Source organism: Euleptes europaea, chromosome 16, assembly GCF_029931775.1.
Source record: "Euleptes europaea isolate rEulEur1 chromosome 16, rEulEur1.hap1, whole genome shotgun sequence".
Lineage (NCBI taxonomy): Eukaryota > Metazoa > Chordata > Lepidosauria > Squamata > Sphaerodactylidae > Euleptes > Euleptes europaea.
Window position 1 is genome coordinate 6,927,074 of NC_079327.1, and position 23,429 is coordinate 6,950,502.

Genomic DNA, 23,429 nt, shown 5'->3' on the forward strand with positions numbered 1-23,429 from the left:
ACAAGCCCAAAAGCTTCACGCTAAGCACAGAAGCGGCTATTATGCAAACAGGCACCACTTTGCAGGTAAATGTCTGACAAAAACCTGAGCCAACGGGTGCTGCCATGAGATATGGAGCAGCCCCCCTTCTTCAGCAGCCCTTTCCTTTCAGTCAAGGTTGTGTTATCCTTTTTCTTTTTCCCTGGCGGATAATACAGGAGTTCTGAAGCCTTCTAAGGACAGCCATTCCCTCCAAATTCATCCAGTTGGCAGGCAAGATTCATGGACATATTTGAGCCATAAATAAAACACCTTTCTGACTTTCAAGTCTCACTACAGTTTTTCACTAGAGAAGCAACAATTGCCCAGGCAGATGCCTGCTCCCTCAGAACTGCAGTTTCTCTAGTTAACCCATTGATGCCATAGGTTTTACACCTGGGGAAGAAAAAAGCAAACACACACACACACACAGCTCATAGACACAAAAATAAACCCATCATAGATGTACACTTCAAAGCAAGACCTAAGGTCAGTATGACAGGCCCTGACATGATCATGGTATGTTGTGAACATGTGCAGAATTAATTCCTTATAGAGCTTAAACACATCATACACTACAGAGGTTTGTGTAATGTATAATGAAAGTCTGTGTCATGCTGACAGGCTACTCTCAAGGTTAGCTCTATCAAAGTTAACTACTAAAGTTACTCTGGCTTTCCCTTGAAGGGGCAGCGTAAAAGTCATCTTTCTGACTTAGCTGCCAGATGTCAGAATCTTAAATGGCCTTTTCAAGGTCTTAAGATATCTTAATGTACTAAGAGTGCATTAATAGTTGAAATTGTGCTTAAAATATAGCCTAAAGGCATTATAGTTCTCTCAAGATAAGAGTAATATGCTTCCTTGTTCTACTGTAATCTTGCTAGATGCAATCCTACTAACTAATGTAAACAAAACACTTTGCAAAGTGACAATGTCAGCTAAAATTGTGTTCTGTTAGTTATATAGTTAAATGTTGTGCTACAGATTTCTAAGTAGTCTCATTTAATGCGTATAGTCCTAACGAAGAGGATGGTATAGAAATTAAATATGTAACGTGATCATGTAACTCAGAAATAAGGGTTTATACTTTAAGCACAGAGGAGTGAAAGAAAAGGAAATCCATATAAGGACATAAGACAGGAGCAGATGCCACTAAGCTCCTGGTATCGGATAAGAAAGGGAGAATAAAGGTACCCTTTTGAAGACTAAGGAAGAGGGGAAAAGGAACACTCTTCACTCTTAATGGGTCTAGAAATTGTATAAATACCAGCCACAGTACAGCTGGCACTTTAGAGTTCTATGGCTGGCAGACTGCAGCTGTCTGGTATAGCACCTCCATCTCAAAAGGCTTGAGATGTAAAACATTGAAACTCTGTTCTTGCGTGGACAGTGGTTCTCAGATATCTTGAAGTATCAAGATCTGGATATTTCAACATATCTTACTTACAGTCTTCTTGTGAGACTGCTCTATTCCTAGAAGAGGATAGAGACCCTTAGAATTCCTATTCTTTGAATAGGAATCTAAGTGCAGTGATCTTTCCATGCATTGGAACACTGAGAGTCCATCAGATTTATGGATTCTTACAGACTAAGCCTATTTGGCTTACCAATGCTAAGAAGCATCCTGAATACAGGGCTAATAGCTAGACCTCTGAGATTGTGTCAGAACGTCCTCTACTTAACAGAGGGACTTCTGAACCTCCTCAGAGCAAGAGACCAGAGAAGGGAAAGGAGACTCTCTGTACTCTGTGAGATATGCACAATGCACATACACAGATTGGCACAGCAAGGTATAGTGTGTCTTCTGTACAGAAATGTTATGATGTTTTGAATGATTTAAGTTAGGATACTTCTAACCAAATCTTTCTCCAAAGAATTAACCATATTTTGACAGGATTTCTGTAACCTTATATTCTGAATGAAGGTGCATTGCACTAAGGATACTTTATGAGTATATTCTGACTAAGATACTCCTTTATGGAGGCATAGAGAATGTGAGTGATTACTTGCTACATAAACATGTTTAAGACTAATGATGTCTATCCTTATATGATATTTTAAGGCTTTGCAACCAAAAAGCATATATTGTATAATGTAAATAAATGTGTTTTTTATATACTTCTACTCTTGTCCATTATTATAAATTTATTGGCGTGTTCAAGAGATGTCCTAGGAACAATACCAAGTTTCTAGGAACCGTTGATTCCGGTCTAGTGGTGTCTCGCTGAATAAGATAACTCCATTTCTCAGTAAATGGTACATTCTAAGAGTGTAGGCACTTAACGGCCCGAACCGGACTGGTAAGACAATCTACACCTGAATGTATCTTTTGGCAACCTCCATTTACTAGCTGGAGATCTCATAGAATCATAGAGTTGGAAGGGACAACCAGGGTCATCTAGTCCAACCCCTGCACAATGCAGGAAATTCACAACTACCTCCCCCCCACACCCCCAGTGACCCCCTACTCCATGCCCAGAAGATGGCCAAGATGCCCTCCCTCTCATGAACTGCCCAAGGTCATAGAATCAGCATTGCTGACAGATGGCCATCTAGCCTCTGCTTAAAAACCTCCAGGGAAGGAGAGCTTACCACCTCCCGAGGAAGCCTGTTCCACTGAGGAACCACTGAATCTCCTGCTATTACAATTGATCTCCAGCCGATAGAGATCAGTTCACCTGGAGAAAATGGCCACTTTGGCAATTGGAATCTATGGCATTGAAGTCCCTCCCTCACAAACTCCGCCCTCCTCAGGCTCCGCCCCAAAAACCTCCCACTGGTGACAAAGAGGGACCTGCCAACCCTAAGTCCAAGGGCCCTATAGCTCATGATACACCTGCTTTTTGGCGCTGCACACAGATCCACCCTAAGAGTTCACTTACTCTGGGGTCTTTTGGAAATGATACAGAAGTGAATTTGGGGACTGAAGATGCATTTATAATTCTTTCCTTAAGAAGGACACAGGCTTATATTCTGATATCTTGTTTTCCAAGTCATGCACTACATTACAAAATACGCTGTACCCTCTTTCCTTCGAAAAGAGATACAAAGTCAATGACTTGAGTCAAACTCCAAGTGGGAAAGTAGATCATAAATGGACAGAGAGTGTCTCACTGTGACTTCTCAGAGGTCATGCTGAGACTCAACCTTGAAATGTAGATGTCACTCTGGGCGTACAAATTAACTTCCTTTTCTGATGTCATCATCAAGGGAGATACTGCATAATGCTTTGTCAGAAGTGTTTCCTGGCCTTTTTGAAAATGGGAATGTGGGTCATTAGTGTTCCTACTCGATATGCAGAATCTTGTTCTGGAAATGCCTACTGATTTCCGTGCTGGTATTTCTGTTTCTTATGGCGTGATCGCACTGCACTGGATTTTCCGTTTTCCCTCCTACATAATGTGTAGAACCGTGACCTCAACATGTGTTCTGTATTTAATTCTAATGTTGATGATCAGTGAAGTGACTATGTTAGAAACAAATGGAATGCGAAATGGATAAGTTATACCAGGGGCTTCACGTTAGTTGCGCAACAAACTATTTTATCCGGTGAATATATCACTTTAAAAATATTTTGAGCTTGTTGTTCTATCAGTTGCACCTCCATAGTCTTCATAATGTCTTATATACTGTGATTTCACACACTGTCTCCACACAGTATTTTGTCTGCCCATGTGTCTTTATACTTCAATTAATGGGAGGGCGGTTGGTGGGGTTGTCAACCTCCAGGTACTAGCTGGAGATCGCCTGCTATTACAACTGATCTCCAGCGATAGGGATCAGTTCCCCTGGAGAAAATGGCCGCTTTGGCAATTGGACTCTATGGCATTGAAGTCCCTCCCCTCGCCAAACCCCGCCCTCCTCAGGCTCTGCCCCTAAAACCTCCCACCGGTGGCGAAGAGGGAGCTGGCAAGCCTAGTGGTTGGAAACTCCACTGATGTTCTGACAGTCTAATTGTTAAGGAAGAAAAAGAGGGGGGTACACCCAATCAAAACGTAGGCGATGAAACAATTTTTACAAGGGAAATAATATTTTAATAAATTCTGTAATCCCAAAGCTTTTTGCGTATGCTTCTTCAGGGGGATTTTTTCCCCTACTTCAGCATCCCATGCAAGCAATAAATCGAGTTGAAAGTTACTAATGGGGTTATTATTTGTTGCAAATGGGTGGCATTATTGTACAAAGGACTATCAAAAGACTGGAAAAACAGAGACTGAGATTAGGATTTTAGTGGTCCCTGAAACTTCACCAAAACGCAAACCAAATTCAAGAATGGTTTTGTGTGTGTGTGTTTATTTTGGTGAAAGCATGACATTCTGAACAAACTAACATAAAGTTTCAATCCTGAATCCTGAATGATAATTAACCCTTCATAGATTGGGTTGGGACAGGGCGGGGTACAAATTGAATAAAATAAATAAAAATACATTTCTGAAATTTGAATGGATCCCCCGATTGTGAAGGCACACAAGTTTGTGTCAGTTTGTGGATCACTACACTAGGGTGCTGATTTTAAAAAAAATCATCCCAAAAATGAGCTAAGAATATGGACCACTAACTATTCTGTTGCATCTAGCCTTAATAAACATGTTTAATTTATTTATGTAAGTTATTGTAGGACCAGCTGCTTGCCCTTCAGCCAAAGAGTAAATAAAACATAATAACGGTAAGGTACTTTGGCAGTTACAGTACCCCTTATTATTTATTGAAGACATTCATTACTTAGCTACCTTCGTTTTCCATATAGGAAAATGTCTCTCAGTCATGAAAAGAAGTGCTATTAACAAAATGCAAAAAAAGATCACAAAACTGAGGTACGTAATTTAATATAGTCCTGGCTCTACATTCCATGCCAGTATAGATATCAATGAGCTAACGGAAGAAGAAGAAGAAGAAGAAGAAGAAGAAGAAGAAGAAGAAGAAGAAGAAGAAGAAGAAGAAGAAGAAGAAGAAGAAGAAGAAGAAGTTCTCTACCACTTAAGGAAGAATCAAACCAGCTTCCCATCACCTTCCCCTCTCCTCCCTACAACAGACACCCTGTGAGGTAGGTGGGGCTGAGAGAGCTCTAATAAACCTGTGACTAGTCCAAGGTAGGGTTGTCAACCTTCAGGAAACAGCTGGAGATCTCCCGCTATTACAACTGATCTCCAGCCAATAGAGATCAGTTCACCTGGAGACAATGACCGATTTGCCAACAGGACTCTATGGCACTGAAGTCCCTCCCCAAATCCCACCCTCCTCAGGCTCCACCCCAAAAACCTCCTGCCAGTGGTGAAAAAGGACTTGGCAATCCTAACCCCCCCCCTTCAGTTGGCCTGCTTCCCCCACTGGCCAATTGAGGGGTGGTGGGCAGGCCTGTTGATTGGTGGGCAATTGCCCACCATTAACAGGCATCTGGCAACCCTATTCTCACTGGAAAGGGAAAGAGGAGAGAAGCTGCTGCATTAGCTTTAAATGGAAGGACAAGAAAAATTATTAGAGCAGCGCTGGAGAAAGAGTGGGGAGCTGCTTTTTATCCCTCCACATGTGAGTAGTCACTCCTGAGTGACCTTCTGCCCACTGCGGCTTACGCTATCTCATCTCCAAACACCAAGACACCCCGGGTCCTTCTCATTGGAATCAGCTGAAGAATTAGGGTTGCCAACCTCCAGGTACTAGCTGGCGATTTCCTGCTATTACAACTGATCTCCAGCTGACAGAGATCAGTTCCCCTGGAGAAAATGGCCCCTTTGGCAATTGGACTCTATGGCATTGAAGTCCCTTCCCTCCCCAAACCCAGCCCTCCTCAGGAGCACCACAAAAACCTCCCACCGGTGACAAAGAGGGACCTGGCAGCCCTATGAAGGATTATATATGATTATTTTGTTCTGAATGATCAGCACCAACAAGGCATATAGCGTTGCGTCAATCAGAAAAACCGCCTGCCCGTCTGCACCTAATTCGATGTCAGAAATTCAAAGAAGCAATCCAGAAAATCGAAAGCACCTAGGGGGTTAAATTGAATCCTAATGTGAGCATTGTTCTAGAAGCCTTTTTTAAAAAAAAAATTTCCTAAATGAACATTTGGGTGAGTGGTAACGCAACAGCACAGCACGACAGAAGAACGTTCCAACCCAAACTTTTCATTCTGCAAGCTAACCTTCAGATGACTTTCAAATTACTGGTAACACTGAAACGCTACTAGCCACCTACACATTTTGTTTTTTACTGAAAGACTGCAGCTACAATCCATTAGTTAATGACTAAACTACCCTTGCCAGATCACATTCACACTTCCAGTGACTGGAAAGTGGCTGGCTTTCAAGGGCTTCGCAGTTGGTGAGGATCAAACCAGTTTCCTTTTGTGCCATGTTTGCAAAACCAATATGCCTTAACACACACACACATACACACATTTGAATTTTATTAGTTTCTCTGTTGAAAATGCAAGCCTTATCTTCTAAGGCCACTGCTAAGGCCACTGCTTTGTCACAGTGAATTTATTTCCCCTGGCTGAAGTGCATATTACGTTCATTCCTCCCGCCCAAAACAAGCCTTTAACTGAGGTAGCGCCACTAACCAACAGATTTGTTCAAGATAAAATCAATTAAGAAGATCCCAATGGTAGATGTATCACTGCGGCTGCTGGATATAAACCACCGTTGCTCAGTTTAAAGCTCAAATGTCAACGCCAGTCAATTATTTGCGCTCACTGCAGAGACGCTTACACACTCCTGCCACCTGTCTGGGTAGCTCTAGGAATTGTCAGGAACTCTATGGTCAGAATAGGGTTGCCAGGTTCCCCCTCGGCTTCGGCGGGAGGTTTTTGGGGTGGAGCTGAGGCAGGGATCGCATGTGTGCGGCCATGGTGATGCGATCGCATGACTTCCAGTTTACAGCCAAAAGCGCTGCATCGCAACAGGCCTTTTACCACTCAAACTGGAGTGTTCACTTCTGGGTGTACACCGGAAGTGATGCAATCATGTACACGTGATCCCCGCTTCCAAGCCGGGCACTGGCTTGGCGGACAATTGCCCGCCAATCTAAGCAACCTGGCAACCCTAGGTCAGAACTTCCTGTAAGTAGACAGGAAGTTAATTTTTCTCTGCAGGATGATCATGCGCACCCTCCTGTTGGCCTCATTTTCCACCTGACAATCAGCTGAGTGCCAGCGGGCAAGGGCTCCCACCAATTGAACACTAGACTCAAATAACCTTGAGGATCTGGCATGTCCACCCTACGATTTCAGGGGTGATGGTTAAAGGAAAGACCTGCAAGTGCTTCAAACTGGGGATATTCCCACAACAGCACATATAGCCATTGGCTGTGGAGTCACCAGATAGCCAACCGGACACTTTTATCCAATATGCAGCTCTCTGATTGGCTGCCTTCCTATCGTCTGAATAACTTGTTGCTCGCAGAAGCATCCACATTCTGCCCCGGAGCCACTAGACCAGACCCCAGCTTGACTATGGCCCATCTTATTGTGTTACCAACGTACTTCACCATCTTTGGGCAGGATCTGACCCAATTCAAACATGTCCAGAGGAAGGCAACAAAGATTGTGACGGGTCAGGAGACCAAGTCCTATGAGGAAAGGTTGAAGGAGCTGGGTATGTTTAGCCTGAAGAGGAGAAGACTGATAGGTGATATGATAACCATCTTCAAGTACTTGAAGAACTGTCATACAGAGGATGGTGCCGAGTTGCTTTCTATTGCCCCAGAAGGTCGGTCAATGAGTTGAAATTAAAAGAGTTTCCATCTAGACATTAGGAAGAATTTTCTGATAGAGTGGTTCCTCAGTGGAACAGGCTTCCTCGGGAGGTGGTGAGCTCTCCTTCCCTAGAGGTTTTTAAGCAGAGGCTAGATGGCCATCTGTCAGCAATGCTGATTCTATGACCTTAAGCAGATCATGAGAGGGAGGGCATCTTGGCCATCTTCTGGGCATGGAGTAGGGATCACTGGGGGTCTGGGGGGGAGGTAGTTGTGAATTTCCTGCATTGTTTAGGGGGCTGGACTAGATGACCCTGGTGGCCCTTCCAACTCGATGATTCTATGATTCAAAGGGATTTGTACTAGAGCACTTCCTGAAGGATGGCCCTTTGCCCTTTGCCCCCAAACACCAATTCAACCCAAACTATTCAATTTCAAGAGCAGTCTTGCAAAGGAACAACCTTTTGATATTTTCCGTGACTGATGAACTTAAAAGCGATACTTTCCAAAGTTAACAACACTGTGAACTTAAGCACTAATACAATTGGATTGTGACCTTTGATAAAAACAGAAATCACTTTTAAGTATGAAGTCAGCTTGAGTGCTCAGTTGTTCTTAGCACCTTTCTCTAAGATGGAATCTATCCATAAATATAAGTGTGTGTCAGACTATTTAAAAATACAACAGCATTGCAGATCTCTTATGCTTAAAAATATCTGCTTACCAGGAGGAGCTGATTTATAAGAGCCAACACATTTATAAGGGTACTGTGAAAGAGACAGTCCACTTAGTACCTGTGCAAAAGAAATTTTTTGCAGCGTAGCTCTGTGAATCAGGCAAAATCTAGGCTTATTTATTTTTAAAAAAATATGATACACAGTATATTTCATTTACCATTTATCCCCCCCAAATGTAAACGTTTAGTGATATCTCTGCTCCTGATATATAACATGGAGATAGGGTTGCCAATCTACAGGTGGCACCTGGAGATCTCCTGCTATTACAGTTGATCCCCATATGGACAAGAGCAGTTGCCCTGGAGAAAATGACTGCTTTGGAGGGTGGATTCTATGGTGTTATATAATGCTGAGGTCCTTCCCCTCATCAAAGTCCACCCTCCCTCAGCTCCACTCCCAAAATCTCCAGGTATTTTCCCAACCAAAAGCTGGCAACCCTACCGGGAGAGGAAGGAAATGTGATCGTAATCCGCTCTGAGCCTCCTAAAAGTAGAGTAAAGCGGGTTTAAAAACCTAGTATTCTGCTGCTGCTGCTTGAGCATAAAACAATTCAATCTTTTATGCACCACTACCCCAAATGCAAGTGAGCACAAATCAATGCGGCTGAAGAAGAAGAGTTGGTTTTTTACATGCCAATTTTCTCTACCACTTAAGGAAGAATCAAACCGGCTTACAATCACCTTCCCCTCCCCTCCCCACAACAGATACCCTGTGAGGTAAGTGGGACTGAGAGCTCTAAGAGAGCTGTGACTAGCCCAAGGTCACCCAGCTGGCTTCATGTGTAGGAGTGGGGAAACCAACCCGGTTCACCAGATTAGCATCTGCCGCTCATGTGGAGGAGTGGGGAATCAAACCCGCTTCTCCAGATCAGACTCCACCACTCCAAACCACCACTCTTAACCACGACACCACACTGGCTTTTTGGAAACAGTTTGGTATGCACATTAGCACACAAAAGATAACTATCACAGTGATCCTAAGCAGAGTTATGCTCTTCTGAACTCATAGATGTCAAAGGGCTTAGGAGTGTGCAATTCTGTTTAGAATTGAACTGCGTATTATTCTACTTTTCAGTTCAGAAGAGTTGGTTTTTATATGTCGACTTTCTCTACCACTTAAGGAAGACTCAAACTGGCTTACAATCACCCTTCCCTTCCCCTCCCTACCACAGACATCCTGGGAGGTAGGTGGGGATGAGAGAGTTCGGAGAGAACTGTGACTGGCCCAAGGTCACCCAGATGGCTTCATGTGTAGGTGTGGGGAAACCAACCCGGTTCACCAGATTAGCATCTGCCTCTCATGTGGAGGAGTGGGGAATCAAACCCAGTTCTCCAGATTATAGTCCACTGCTCCAAACCACCGCTTTTAACCACTATACCATGCTGGTTCTCTAACAGGGAGGAGTTCTCATCCTGTATACCCTTCAGTACAGTTCTGAGCGTTTCAGTTCCCAGACAGGGTGGGGCAGAAGATGCGGCACTGCTGGTCCTCCAACGCCAAGAGTGTAAAGTGAGGGCCCAAGTTGATTTGAAATCCGTCCCTAAAAAATGGAAATTCATTCCCAAAATGGAAAAGGGGCATCCAAGGCACTGATAGTGTTTATGTTGATGGCAGCCTGTCGGGTAATAGCAAAACGTTGGAAAACCGCAGAACATTTAACACCACATTCTTGGTATTCTGAACTGTGGCAAATATCTATGGCAGAAAAATTGACACATCATCTTAGAGTAGTGGCATGGTTTTATTTCACACATGAATCAGAAAGGTATTCAGCATCTATCTAAGCCCTTCCTCAGATTATAGAAAAGAAATTAAGTCCAAAAAGGTTATATAAAGAATTGTTTTTTTAAAAAATGCCATCAATGAATTCCTCTCTTATCTGTCACTGTAAGATAAATTAGAAAATGTGTTAAATACTAAGCCCTCTGTCAATAATCTGATTCAACTTTATGTATTTTTTTATTCTATTGTTTCTACGTTTGTTTTAAAAAAAAAGCTTTGCTGTTATTGTTGTTTGGTTGGTTTTCTGTCTGGAAAATTAATACAAAAAGTAAAACATATATATATATAAAAAGATATTAATTCCCTCTTATCCTACTTCGAGGGTTTAAATGGAAATTACAGTCAGGTCACTTTGACCATGAGGTGGCAATGAAGGGTTAGCGGATTAATATGAAAATCCTAAAGGGAGTTATAGTCTTTTTAGTGAGCTGAAGTCAGTCAGCCCAGAATGTTATAACTCTGCTTAGGACTGTTCTGTCAGGAGTTCTGTTTGCCATATAGCTGAAACAACATGCTGTCCTTTCCAATATCAGTTGTAGTTACTGAAAATGTAGGTATTTTCCCCCCTTGGTCATCAACACAAAGAGAAATAGGGGAGCAGATGAGAGTAATCCTTAGGGTTGCCAACCTCCAGTTCACCTGGAGAAAATGGCTGCTTTGGCAACTGGACTCTATGGCATCGAAGTCCTTCCCCTCCATCAACCCTGCCCTCCTCAGGCTCCACCTCAAAAACCTCCTGCCAGTGGCAAAGAGGGACCTGGCAACCCTACTCCAGATGTACACATCTGGAACTGGGTGGGTGCCGTTTGCTTCAACGGAACAGACCCAAATGTCTACAGAGGGCTTGGTATTACAACTAGAATTTGTGGATCTGTGAATCCTATACAAGGTGGCTCCTAATTCAGATTTTCATGATTAGAAGACAGTCAGATGCCCTAACCTGGATGGCCCAGGCTAGCCCAGCCTCAGCAGATCTTGGAAGCTAAGCAGGATCAGCCCCGGGTTAGTACTTGGATAGGAGACCACCAAGGAAGTCCAGGGTTGCTATGTAGAGGCAGGCAATGGCAAACCACCTCTGAATGTCTCATGCCTTGAAAACTCCATGTGGTCGCCATAAATCAGCTACAACTGGATGACACTTTCCATTACCAACAAATGTCCACATTCCTAACAGTGACATATACTCCTTCCCATCCAAGATAAACCGGAACTGTTTACTATGATCTCTTCACACATTCCAGTGACTTAGTTTGAACTCTGGTGCCAATTCAAAAACAGGTCATAGATTCTAGCGTTCCCATCTTTACACACGCACACCCCGTCATAACTTTTTGTGGAGCCTGAACATTTTAGTTGTGACAGAAATCCAATCTCAAAGATTTACACCAGGGGAAAATCCACCACATCAATTTATGTCAGAACTGAATGTGTCTAGTCACCACTTTTAGACACTGGTGCCTACTGTATACATATATATTTGGTCCATGTCAGTTTTGAAATACATTTTACTCTCAGAAATCTTGTCAGATAAGCACTTAGTGACTATGATGAAGATGACAAAGAAGATAAATGAGAGCCAACGTGCTTTTTAATTCGTGAGGGTGTTTTCTTTTTTTGTTTGACAACTATTTGTTCTGATATAGTTTTCTTTTGGGCCCTTTGTGATTTTGGGTGTCCTTCACAATCTAACTAAGCAAGAATTCGATAAGACCCCACAGAATGAGCATGTCTACACCTCTCTATTTTAGAGGAAAGAACAAGGAGACTCCTTTAAGGAGTCTCAAACCAGCTTACAATCACCTTCCCTTCCCCTCCCCACAACAGACACCCTGTGAGGTAGGTGGGACTGAGAGAGTTCAGAGAGAACTGTGACAAGCCCAAAGTCACCCAGCAGGTTTCGTGTCGAGGAGTGGGGAAACCAACCCAGTTCACCAGATTAGCATCTGCCGCTCATGTGCAGGAGTTGGGAGACTGAATGAGCATGTCTGTACCTCTATAATGTAGTGTGACTGTGAATCTCCCTGCTTTCTCCACAAAATAGAGGGGGAAAGGCAGTGTTGTGGAGAAGCATTTCAAACAAGTAGCAGGTTTGAGAATATTGCTTGACCCATTTAAATAAAAGTGATTGGATGTGCAAGGTGTTGTGTAAGTATACCAGTTGCGCATGCAATTCGCAAGAGTGATTTTGATCAGCTTTTAGACATAAAGAAAAGCAGCCTTTCACCAGTTCATAAGATTGTAATGAAGAGATTATGGGATGATTATTACAACTCCTTTCCATTTTTGGAAATCTTCTTCCAGTGGAGAAAGACTTGGCAGAAGGAAGTCAATAGGGTTGCCAGGTCCCTCTTTGCCGCCAGCAAGAGGTTTTGGGGGCAGAGCCTGAGGAGGGTGGCGTTTGGGGAGGGGAGGGACTTCAATGCCATAGTCCAGTTGCCAAAATGGCCATTTTCTCCAGGTGTACTGATCTCTATCAGCTGGAGATCAGTTGTAATAGCAGGAGATCTTCAGCTACTACCTGGAAGTTGACAAACCTAGAAGTCACATAACTCCGTTTAGCAGAAGGAACTGGAAGAAGAAGAAGAGTTGGTTTTTATATGCTGACTTTCTATACCACTTAAGGAAGCATCAAACTAGCTTACAATCACCTTCCCTTCCCTTCCCCACAACAGACACCCTGTGAGGTAGGTGGGGCTGAGAGAGCTCTAAGAGAGCTGTGACTAGCCCAAGGCTTCGTGTGGAGGAGTGGAGAAACAAATCCAGTTCACAAGATTAGCCTCCACTGCTCATGTGGAGGAGTGGGGAATCAAACCCGGTACTCCAGATCAAAATCCACCACTCCAAACCACTGCTCTTAACCACTACACCATGCTGGTAGTCGTGGTTGAAAGCGCCATCTAGTCACAGCTGACTTATAGTGGCCCTGTAGCATTTTCAAGGCAAGACATGTTCAGAGGTGGTTTTCCATGGCCTTCCTCTGCATAGTGACCCTGGACTTCCTTGGTGGTCTCCCATTCAAGTACTAGCTAGGGCTGACCATACTCAGCTTCTGAGATCTGACAAGATCAGGCTAGCTTGGGCCATCCAGGTCAGGATGGGGTGTTATGACCAGGCTGATTTTGAACACATGGCATATAGACAACTATTGCAAATAGACATATTTTTAGATATTTTGAAACCTTTTATATATAAGAACACAAGAAAGACCATGCTGGATCAGACCAAGGTCCATCAAGTCCAGCAGTCAATTCACACAGTGGCCAACCAGGTGCTTCTGGAAAGCCCACAAACAAGACGACTGCAGAAGCATTGTCCTGCCTGTGTTCTACAGCACCTCATGTAACAGGCATGCTCCTCTGATCCTGGAGAGAATAGGTATGCATCATAACTAGTAGTAGTATTCATTTGACTAGGAGACATGGATAGCCCTATCCTCCATGAACATGTCCACTTCCCTCTTAAAGACTTCCAAGTTGGCAGCCATCCACACATCCTGGGGCAGGGAATTCCACAATTTATGTGTTTGTATAGACTAGCCACCGGTGTTGCTATATTTTTAATTTCTTTTAAGGGGTTGTAGTTATTTTTTAATGGAAACAATGACCTAGCCCATCCTTCTTTTATTAAGAGTTCAAATTTCATTTTAAGACAAGGTTGTTTGCTTGTTTGGTTGGTGGGGAGAGGAAACTTGATTTAGCTACAAATATATTTGAAACTTTAGTGGATTGTTACAGTATATACCGTTCCTGATATTATACTGAACCATAGTAGCATGAGGTTTAATAAAATGTGGTTATTATTAGCTACACTTATCTGGAAACTTCTTGTGTGTTTGAGGGTAAAACTAAAAAAAAGAAGAAGGATAAGTTATTTTAGACAGCCCTTGAACACCAATTCCAAGAATAGAGAATTGCTGATTTTAACACGGTAATGAATTATGAAACCATTCCCTTAATATAGCAGCTTGAAACGATCTTTAAAATTCAGCTGGGTACTTCATCTAATGCTGGTCTTTGCTTTAAGGGACATGGTGTGTGTGTGTGTGCTGTTATGTTTAAATATACATTACATATTAATTCTTGGTAGGAATTAATTAAACTTGTGCTTAGCTTCAACATTTCTTTTTTCAGTGTGGTCAAGACTCAGCTGGCCTATGGTGATCCTGTAGGGTTTTCGAAGCAAGAGACGGTTTGCCACTGCCCGCCTCTAAATAGCAACTGTGAACGTCTTTAGTGGCCTCCCACTAGGGTTGCCAACCCCCAGGTACTAGCTGGAGATCTCCAGCCAATAGAGATCATTTCCCCTGGAGAAAAATGGCCGCTTTGGCAATTGGACTCTATGGCATTGAAATCCCTCCCCTCCCCAAACCCCACCCTCCTCAGGCTCCACCCCAATAACCTCCTGTCAATGGTGAAGAGGGAACTGGCAACCCTACTAATACTAAGGGACTCTTACACTACTGGCAACCCTAGGCCAGGATCTCCTTGGAATTGCAACTGACCAACAAACTGCAGAGTTCGGTTCCCCTGTAGTAAATGACAGATTTTGAAAGTGGACTCCTTAGCATCACATCCCTGCTGAACTCCCTCTCCCAGCACTGCCCTCCCCAGGCTCTGCCCCCAAATCTCCAGGAATTTCCCTACCTGTAGTTGGCAACCCTACTTCTGAGTCAGACCTAGGGTTGCCAGGTCCCTCTTCCCCACCGGCAGGAGGTTTTTTGGGCAGAGCCTGAGGAGGGCGGGTTTAGGGGAGAGGAGGGACTTCAATGCCATAGAGTGCGATCTCTATAGGCTGGAGATCAGTTGTAATAGCAGGCGATCTCCAGCTATTATTGGTAGGGGCCGTGGCTCAGTTTGTAGAGCATCTGTTTGGCAAGCAGAAGGTCCCAGGTTCAATCCCCGGCATCTCCAGTTAAAGGGACCAGGCAAGTAGGTGATGTAAAAGACCCCTCTGCCTGAGACCCTGGAGAGCTGCTGCCAGTCTGAGCAGACAAGACTGACTTGGATGGACCAAGGGTCTGATTCAGTAAAAGGCAGGTTCATGTGTGTAGGGTTGCCAGGTCCCTCTTCGCCACTGGTGGGAGGTTTGGGAGGTGAAGCCTAAGGAGGGAGCAGTTTGGGGAGGGAAGGGATTTCAGTGCCATATAGTCCAATTGCCAAAGTCAGTGCCATATAGTCCATTTTCTCCAGGTGAACTGATCTCTATTGGCTGGATATCAGTTGTAATAGCAGGAGATCTCCAGCTACTACCTGGAGGTTGGCAACCCTACTCAGACCCTTGGTCTACCTAGATAAGAATTGTCTACTTGGACTGGCAGAGGCTCTCCAGAGTCTCAGGTGGAGGTCTTTTGCATTACCTACTAAGGGGTCCAAGGATTTCAGAGGCCCAAGGTCAAGTTCGGACTCAGCCAATCATTCAACCGGGCTGCCTGCCGACTCTCAACTGGCCGGTGGGCGGAAGAGGGCCAGCTGAAGGGGGTGAGCGATCATAACCTCTAGGTAAACCCGGAAGTGACACAGACACTCTAGCACTCTCCCCTGAAAACTCTATGGAAACCATAGAGTTTTTGGAGGTGACTGCTAGAGCATTTGCATCACTTCAGGGTCATATCGCCCCAGCCCCAGAAAGCTCCCGCTGGTTTCCTAAGGCAACCCTAGTTGTTAGCCTTGTTGGGTGGTCCTGGGCTAGGGTTGCCAGGTCCCCACTTACCTTGGGCGGGAGCTTCTTATGGGCGGGGATGGGTGGAAGGATTCCTGCATGCTCCTGATTCCACTTCCGGTGCAGCGCGCACACATCAGGGCTAGGAGGAGGGCTGTCACCTCCTCCAAGCTGCAAGCCAGATTGGGAGCCATCTGGCATGCAGCTTGGAAAGGGAGGCTTGAGCCTTCAACGCCCTGCTGCGTGCATGCTCTGAGAGATCAGAGCCCGCACACAGCAGGGCTAGGAGGAGGGCTCTTGCCTCCTCCAGGCTGCAAGCCAGATCGGGACCCATGGGACATGCAGTTTGGAAAGGGAGGCTGGAGCATTCCCTGCTTTCTACTTCTGTCCACTGACCATCAGCTGGTCAGCGGGCAGCCTAGTTGATTGGCAGTTGATGGGCAGTTGGCAACCCTATCCTGGGCCAGTCAGCTACTCCCAGTCTCGTCTTACACGTCTGTCATGAGGATTAAATGGAAGCATGGAGAGTCGTAGACAATTTCTTGGCTCTCTGGAAGAAAAGTGAGAGTAAGAAAAAAACAAATACGTAACAGATAATGTAACAGAACTGTGCTCACATCACGATTCCTGGAGCATCATTAACATCGGGATTAAACACAATGTGCCCATAGGTGTTACTTATTGCCGAAACCAACTCCAGAAACAAAGGTAAGTATGAATGGTACCTTAATCAACAGGATAGCAATGTGCGGATAATAAAGCGAACGTTCAAAATATCTCTCTTTCAATCTCTCCCAGCGTGAGAGATGGCTGGCTTCAAGATTAGCTGGATGAATTTTCTCTCACTGTGCATGCTTTTTCATTAGGCTGGGGTAATTGTATCTTGTCTCTTTGTAGACTGGCAACACTCGGAAAGTGTAACAATGCATCTCTCCAGCGCACTGGTTCATTAAGCCCGGAGAACATTTAACTCGTTCTCGAACACAGCCGGCTTCTGAAGATGGAGTACTAAGCTTCATTTCAGAAGCAAAATACCCATGTCAGGAAACGCTGGCCGCAAGATTGTGTACAAAAATAAAAATAAAGCAATGATTCTCGCAAACCTAGAAACAAAGCACCCAAATTGTTCTCGGAAGGGGGCAAAGCGCTCGAATCACGAAGGACACAATATATGAAAGTGAGGCATTTAAAAGGCAGACGGCAGAGTTAGCTGGGCTGGAAATTTAAACACTTGCAAAGCTCTGCTGCCACAAAAGAGTGCTGAGATTAGAAACAAATATTCCTATTTGCTTCAAAAAAGAAGATAGTATTTTCATCTCTCTCTCTCTCTCTCTCTCTCTCTCTCTCTCTCTCTCTCTCTCTCTCTCTCTCTCTCTCTCTCTCTCTCTCACACACACACACACACACACACACACACACACACACACACACACACAGAAACCCTAAAACATTACTCATGCAAACTGCGTAGAGTGCTTGTTTGTAAAACAGAGAAACTGAATAGAAATTGGTTCTTGTAGGTTATCCGGGCTGTGTGACCGTGGTCTTGGGCAGCTGCTGGCGAAACGTCAGGAAAGAAAATACCAAGACCACGGTCACACAGCCCGGATAACCTACAAGAACCAATGAACTCTGACGGTGAAAGCCTTTTACAATATTTTGAATAGAAATTGTCTACAACAAACAAATCCTAATGGTAAAGATCCAAGAGGACATCTAAGAGAAGACCAAAAAAACAGAAAGATGGCGTTTGGATTATTTCCATACACAGAAGAACAAATTAAACCCATTACAACTGTTAATATTGTTGTTTTATTATTATAGCACCAAAGTAACATAAATTAAATACATTGATATAGATATATCTCTCTAGAAGGGTAGCTTGCCTGTTGCAATAAAAAAAAAAAAAAAACAGGACTGTGGCAATGGCAAAACTATGTTGTTGCATGAGGTTCCGCAAGACACAGGACACATTGCCCGATGTTAGAACCCAACAAGCTTTATTAATATTTTATGACCGTTTTATTAATTTTTATATGCCACCGCATTGAAATTCTGGTGTAAATATTTTAAATGAATGAAATGAAATAGACATTGTAAGAAATTGAAGTTCCCAGCCACGCAGGGAATCAGGAAAGAATGAGGGATGGGTAACTTAGGGCGGCCGAGTCCCCACTGAAGCTGGCCGGTGGGGGGACTTATTAGCAGTGGGGGCCGGCCTAGCCCAGCATAGCAGTGGGGGCACACTAGCATTTGGGTAAAAAGTTTATGTTAAAAATGACGTCTACCATAGAGTTTGTGCCCACATACTAGAGCGTCCTGTGTTGCTAGCACTATGATGACATCACTTCCGATGTTCCCAGAAGTGATGTCGCTGCGTCATAGGCTACATTGTCATGAGGCTGGGCTCAGACTTCCCTCATTGCCAGTTAGTCCCCCCACCCAAACTGGTTGCTGGGGATGGGGATATGGCAACACTGCAGGTATCACATGTCTTGTCTTTCAAGGTTAACAAGCATTTTAAAAACAGAGTTCATGCAAGGCCCTGGTAGTAGCCATTGTAAGGACCGGATCACACAATAAAAGTTATTTCCCTTCAAAACACCATGCAGAAACAATTTACACAGTCCCTTTCAGCACGCTGATGAAATGGTCGGGACTTCAGCCATTTTCAGAAATACACCTCCAAAAACCTCCAAAAACTTTATGGTTTCCACTCTCCTCAGCCACAACAGAAATAAATCCCCCCCCCCCGTCGAAGGTAAGAGGGGACCTGGCAATCCAAACAATAAAGTCAGCATAGGTTTGAAGAGTATATATGATGGGAAAAGGGGGGAATGTCCATAAATTCACATGCCATTGTAGCCCCTTTCCCTCTGATACTCTGTATGACATTTCCAGATGTGTATCAAGGGTACCAAACCTTAAAAAATGAGGAAGTTCTCTTTCCTTTTGCCAGATGTACTCTAATGCAATGCAAAAGCACCTGTCCACCCAGATTATTCTCTTAGCAGAGTCTATATTAGCAAAGAATCCATCATTTGTGATTAATATTACATGTTCTAATTCATTTTACATGGCACATTTGGTATCCTCTCTTTAATGCAGAAGCTCTCCCATTTAGTAGCTTCATGAAACGCAGACAGTAAATGGAGAGAGATTCTTGCTTCTGATCCTGTTACTGATTTCACTCACAGTGGTTGAGGCAGTATGCTAACTGGGACCATCACGTCCAAAGGTAAAGGTGTCATTCTAGCAATTTAACTCTTTCTTTGGTGAGGTAACCACAACGTTCCAAGCAGAGTTCCCATTTCAATGGATCGCTGTTTTAAGTATTGCTCGTCTAGACATTGGATTCATCATGGGATCAGCATCTCCGTGTCAAATTTCCCATCCCGTGATTGTACCATTTGTACAACTCAGAGACTTAGTGCGTTAGAGGGGTTCCCCCCGCTCACCAGAGAAGACCACTGAAGGTCACGAGTAAGGAGACTGCAACCACATGTTCTTGAATACTATGCTTTCGTTGCACTATAGCAATCATTTGGAAATTGATTGCCTTGTCCACACAGGAAAATCCAGCTGTGAATTACCGCTATAGCACAACTATAGTGCAATAACCGAGGACGTTTGGATGCAACCTTGGCAATGGCCATCTATTGCACTTTGAAAAGAACATATTGTGCATATGTCCCAGCCTATAGATATGATAAATACCAACAATGCTTTAAGACATGGAATGGAATTAAGCTTCTGCTGCAAAGTTTCTCTTAACCTTTTGCTAAAACAATCCATTTTCTGCTAGATGTCTCATATTAATGGAATCAAAGAACATCAATTGTCAATGCGATAGACACCCAGTTTTGATTCACTTTTGACGATCTACTGGAAAAGGTATCGACCTAGAGGCTTGTCAAATGCACAACATTACTTAAAACCCAGTTTTGCAGTGTGTATTAGGAAGAGGAGTCGCATGATAGCAAGCAGGTTTATCATGAGTAAATCCCATTGCATTAAGCAGGACCTACTCATGAGTAAGTGTGCTTAGGATTCCTGCCTTAGGGTAATTTCACGTCTTTTGTTTGAATTTCCCTCGTCCCCGTTCCGTGCCCTGGATGACAGTCTGAGGCTGGACTTCATAGCACCTGGGGATGAGTGGGAAGGTCTTCCACAGGTCCAGTGGAGAAGTGGTCCCTTATACCCACAACACATTCTACTACCCAGCAACTTAACTCTTGCACTGCAGAGAATCTATAGAAGGCTGAAATTATAAAGGAGACCAAGGAAACACAGGAGAGCATTTGCACATTTCCAGAAGCGATTCTGGATTTGGTAAAAAATCATCTGTGAGGACATTCCCGTATTTACTTACACTTTTTACACCCCAAATATATGAGCAGGGCTTCAGAACCAAGAGGGGGAACTATTTGCATTAAAACAGGCTGCTTTCCATATTACATATCAGAAAAAAATCTTATTCATTAGCTGAAAGAGAGAGTCTTAAGGGGGGAAATGGGTTCCTGCCATCACTTGTGGAAGTACCTTTAATAACCACAACACATAAAATAATTATCTCGAAATGCAAGATTCATAAATGCGCTGACAACTGAATGATCTTTCCCGTACAGCAGCTGGCTTCACTCTCTTCACACTTCGTTAATTCTCCGCCATGATTGTCTTGTGGGCCATTTCACGCCGCTTCCTACGCCGCCTAATGCACAGATTTATCACGTACACACGCGCAATCTCTCGAGTCACAGGAAAGCAAGGGTCACCAGTCTGCGAGGCGAGGAGGAGGCCGGGCCGGTTCGCGCCACTCACCAGAGTTGGGGTCGGAGTTGCCGTCAGCTTCGGTCCTCTTGTCCGGTGAGGCCTGGTCGTAGAATTCGTCCTGCGGCTGAACCAGAGGGAGAGGGTGTGAGATCAGGGTGCCACTACCCACAGGCTCATGATCTCCTAGACCACTGTCACTGCAGCTTTCTTGCGAGCCATCGGGGAGGTGAAATGTAACACGGCGCTGGGACTACAAAGAAGAGCACAGGATACGCGGATTAGTGCTCTTCTTTCGACTAGGACCACTCTCATTTAAAATATATATAGATATATATGCTTTCTCTCTTGCACTTTTATTGCATCCAAGATATTTTTTCCTCCCCATCACGTACCATCGTTTTAAGAGCACCCCAGAAAAGAAGGCAAGAGGCTATCATGGAAACTTCACATATCCTCCCACTGTACCTATTTAATATTTGTAACAACTGATATGAATAACATTTAATAGAATCCCTATTGCATAGGTGGGAAGGAAGGCGGCACGGTATAGCCTGATCTTGCTAGCTAAACAGGATTGATACGTGGAAGGGAGGCCACCAAGGAAGACTCTGCAAAGGAAGGCAATTGCAAGCACACACACAAACATTGAATAGGACCAGCATGCCAGTGTGACTGACATCACTTCCGGTGAAAACCTCCGGTGAAAACAGAGCACCACAATGCCAGCAAGCACCCCCATTTCCTGCCCCCAGAAGCTTTTAGGGACTGGCACACCAGCGTGATTGACACCACTTCCGGTGAAAACTCCATGGTAAAAACACAGTCTTAGCAAATCCTAGAGTGCCTCATGATGTCACTTCAGATTTTCAACAGAAAAGATGTCAGAGCACCAGAGCACCACCAGAACAACATTTAATAGAATCCCTATTGCATAGGTGGGAAGGCAACATGGTATAGCCGGATCTTTCTAACTAAGCAGGATTGCTATGTTTAGGATTGCTCTCTTAATCCCAAAGTCTCTTAGCAAGTCAAGTACCAGTTCACAGTAGAAAGGTAACACTTCACAAAAGACTGGGGGCGGGGATGTCATTTTATATTTTATATTCTGACTATTGAATTAGCAAGATGTCATCTCCCCTTCCTTCTTAATAAGATACCCGAGTATTTATCTACATCTGTTTTGCCCGCAAAGTGAAATAAATTTCCTCCTAACAAGCAAGTAAAGAGGTACAATCTAATCTAATCTAACTCCTTGCTTTATCTCCCTCAATTGGGGAGTCAGCTAACGCTAATAATTTCCACATTTGAGCCTTTTAAAAAACACAAGAATTAATGCGCCTGAAGCTCAGGAAATCAATTCCAGCCTTACGCTGAGGTGAAATTTGCACGGGGCCTCAGTGGGCAAGATCCTTTGGCTCAACACCCAACGCGCCGCAAAACAGGAAACCGGGAACGTAATTGATTTCCCCGTTCATTTGGGAAGGATTTGAGCTAATAGCTTCAAATCCTTCAGAAATGTACCCAGACTGCTGACGTCTAAAACATAATAATTACCGGGATTTAGTCCCGGTAATTATTATGTTTTGCAATGTAGCTGTATCGGCGAAGGCCGCATCCAGGGAAACTCATTCACTGCCTTCGATGCTTGGACTTGGGCCCACCCTGTCAATTCTGTGTTTCTTAAAAATAAATCTTACATTTGAATGCCTCCTCTGAAAGCCCATTAACATTTTCAGCCGTCACAAAGACGCACAGATAGACTATTGTCGAAGGCTTTCACGGTCAGACTTGATTGGTTCTATTAGGTCATCCGGGCTGTGTGACCGTGGTCTTGATATTTTCTTTCCTGACGTTTCGCCAGCAGCTGTCGCAGGCAACTGTCCTTCAGTGTTAGTCCTCTGAAGATGCCTGCCACAGCTGTCCTTCAGTGTTACTCCTCTGAAGATGCCGGCCACAGCTGCTGGCGAAACGTCAGGAAAGAAAATACCAAGACCACGGTCACACAGCCCGGATAACCTACAAGAACCGACACACAGATAGGGTTGCCAGATCCTTGTTTGCCACCGGCGGGAGGTTTTTGGGGTGGAGCCTGAGGAGGGTGGGGTTTGGGGAGGGGAGGGACTTCAATGCCATAGAGTCCAATTGCCAACGTGGCCATTTTCTCCAGGTGAACTGATCTCTATCGGCTGGAGATCAGTTGTAATAGCAGGAGATCTCCTGCTACTACCTGGAGGTTGGCAATCCTACACATGGCTTTTGTCCAGGCAGGTCCCATGACCCACAGAATTAGGGTTGCCAGCCTCCAGGTATTAGCTGGAGATCTCCTGCTATTACAACTGATTTCCAGCCGACAGAGATCAGTTCCCCTGCTGTTATCATTTGTAGCCAATAGATATCAGTTCACCTGGAGAGAATGGCCGCTTTGGCAACTGGACTCTGTGGCACTGGAGTCCCACCCCTCTCCAAACCCCGTCCTCCTCAGGCTCCACCCCCAAAATATTAAGGTATTTCCCAACCCAGAGCTGACAACCCTGATTACAAGGGATCTTCAGACTACGCAGCTCGGTTCCCCTGGAGAAAATGGCTGCTTTGGAGGGTGGACTCTATAGCATTATGCCCTGCCGAGGTCACTGCTCCAAACCCAGTCCTCCCTAGAAGACATACCTAAATTTTCAGGAATTTCCCAGCCTGGAGTTGGCAACTGTCAGCCACCATCCAGCAATGATTTAAGGACTTCAAGGCCACCTCAGTTTTAGTGACAGAGAATGA

At 44.3% G+C, this 23,429-nt stretch overlaps 1 protein-coding gene across 4 annotated transcripts in view; it reads right to left on the reverse strand.

Annotated features, from left to right (window-relative positions):
* The window catches only part of PCDH9 (protocadherin 9), a 770,680-nt gene that overhangs the window by 260,423 nt on the left and 486,828 nt on the right, over positions 1-23,429 (reverse strand). For 2 of the 4 annotated variants that reach the window (XM_056862105.1, XM_056862104.1), the window contains one exon: positions 20,709-20,784. In XM_056862105.1, coding sequence (XP_056718083.1) covers positions 20,709-20,784 — 76 coding nt within the window. Of the gene's footprint in view, positions 1-20,708; positions 20,911-23,429 lie in introns of all 4 variants that reach the window. The other 2 variants (XM_056862103.1, XM_056862102.1) reach the window with 1 other exon arrangement.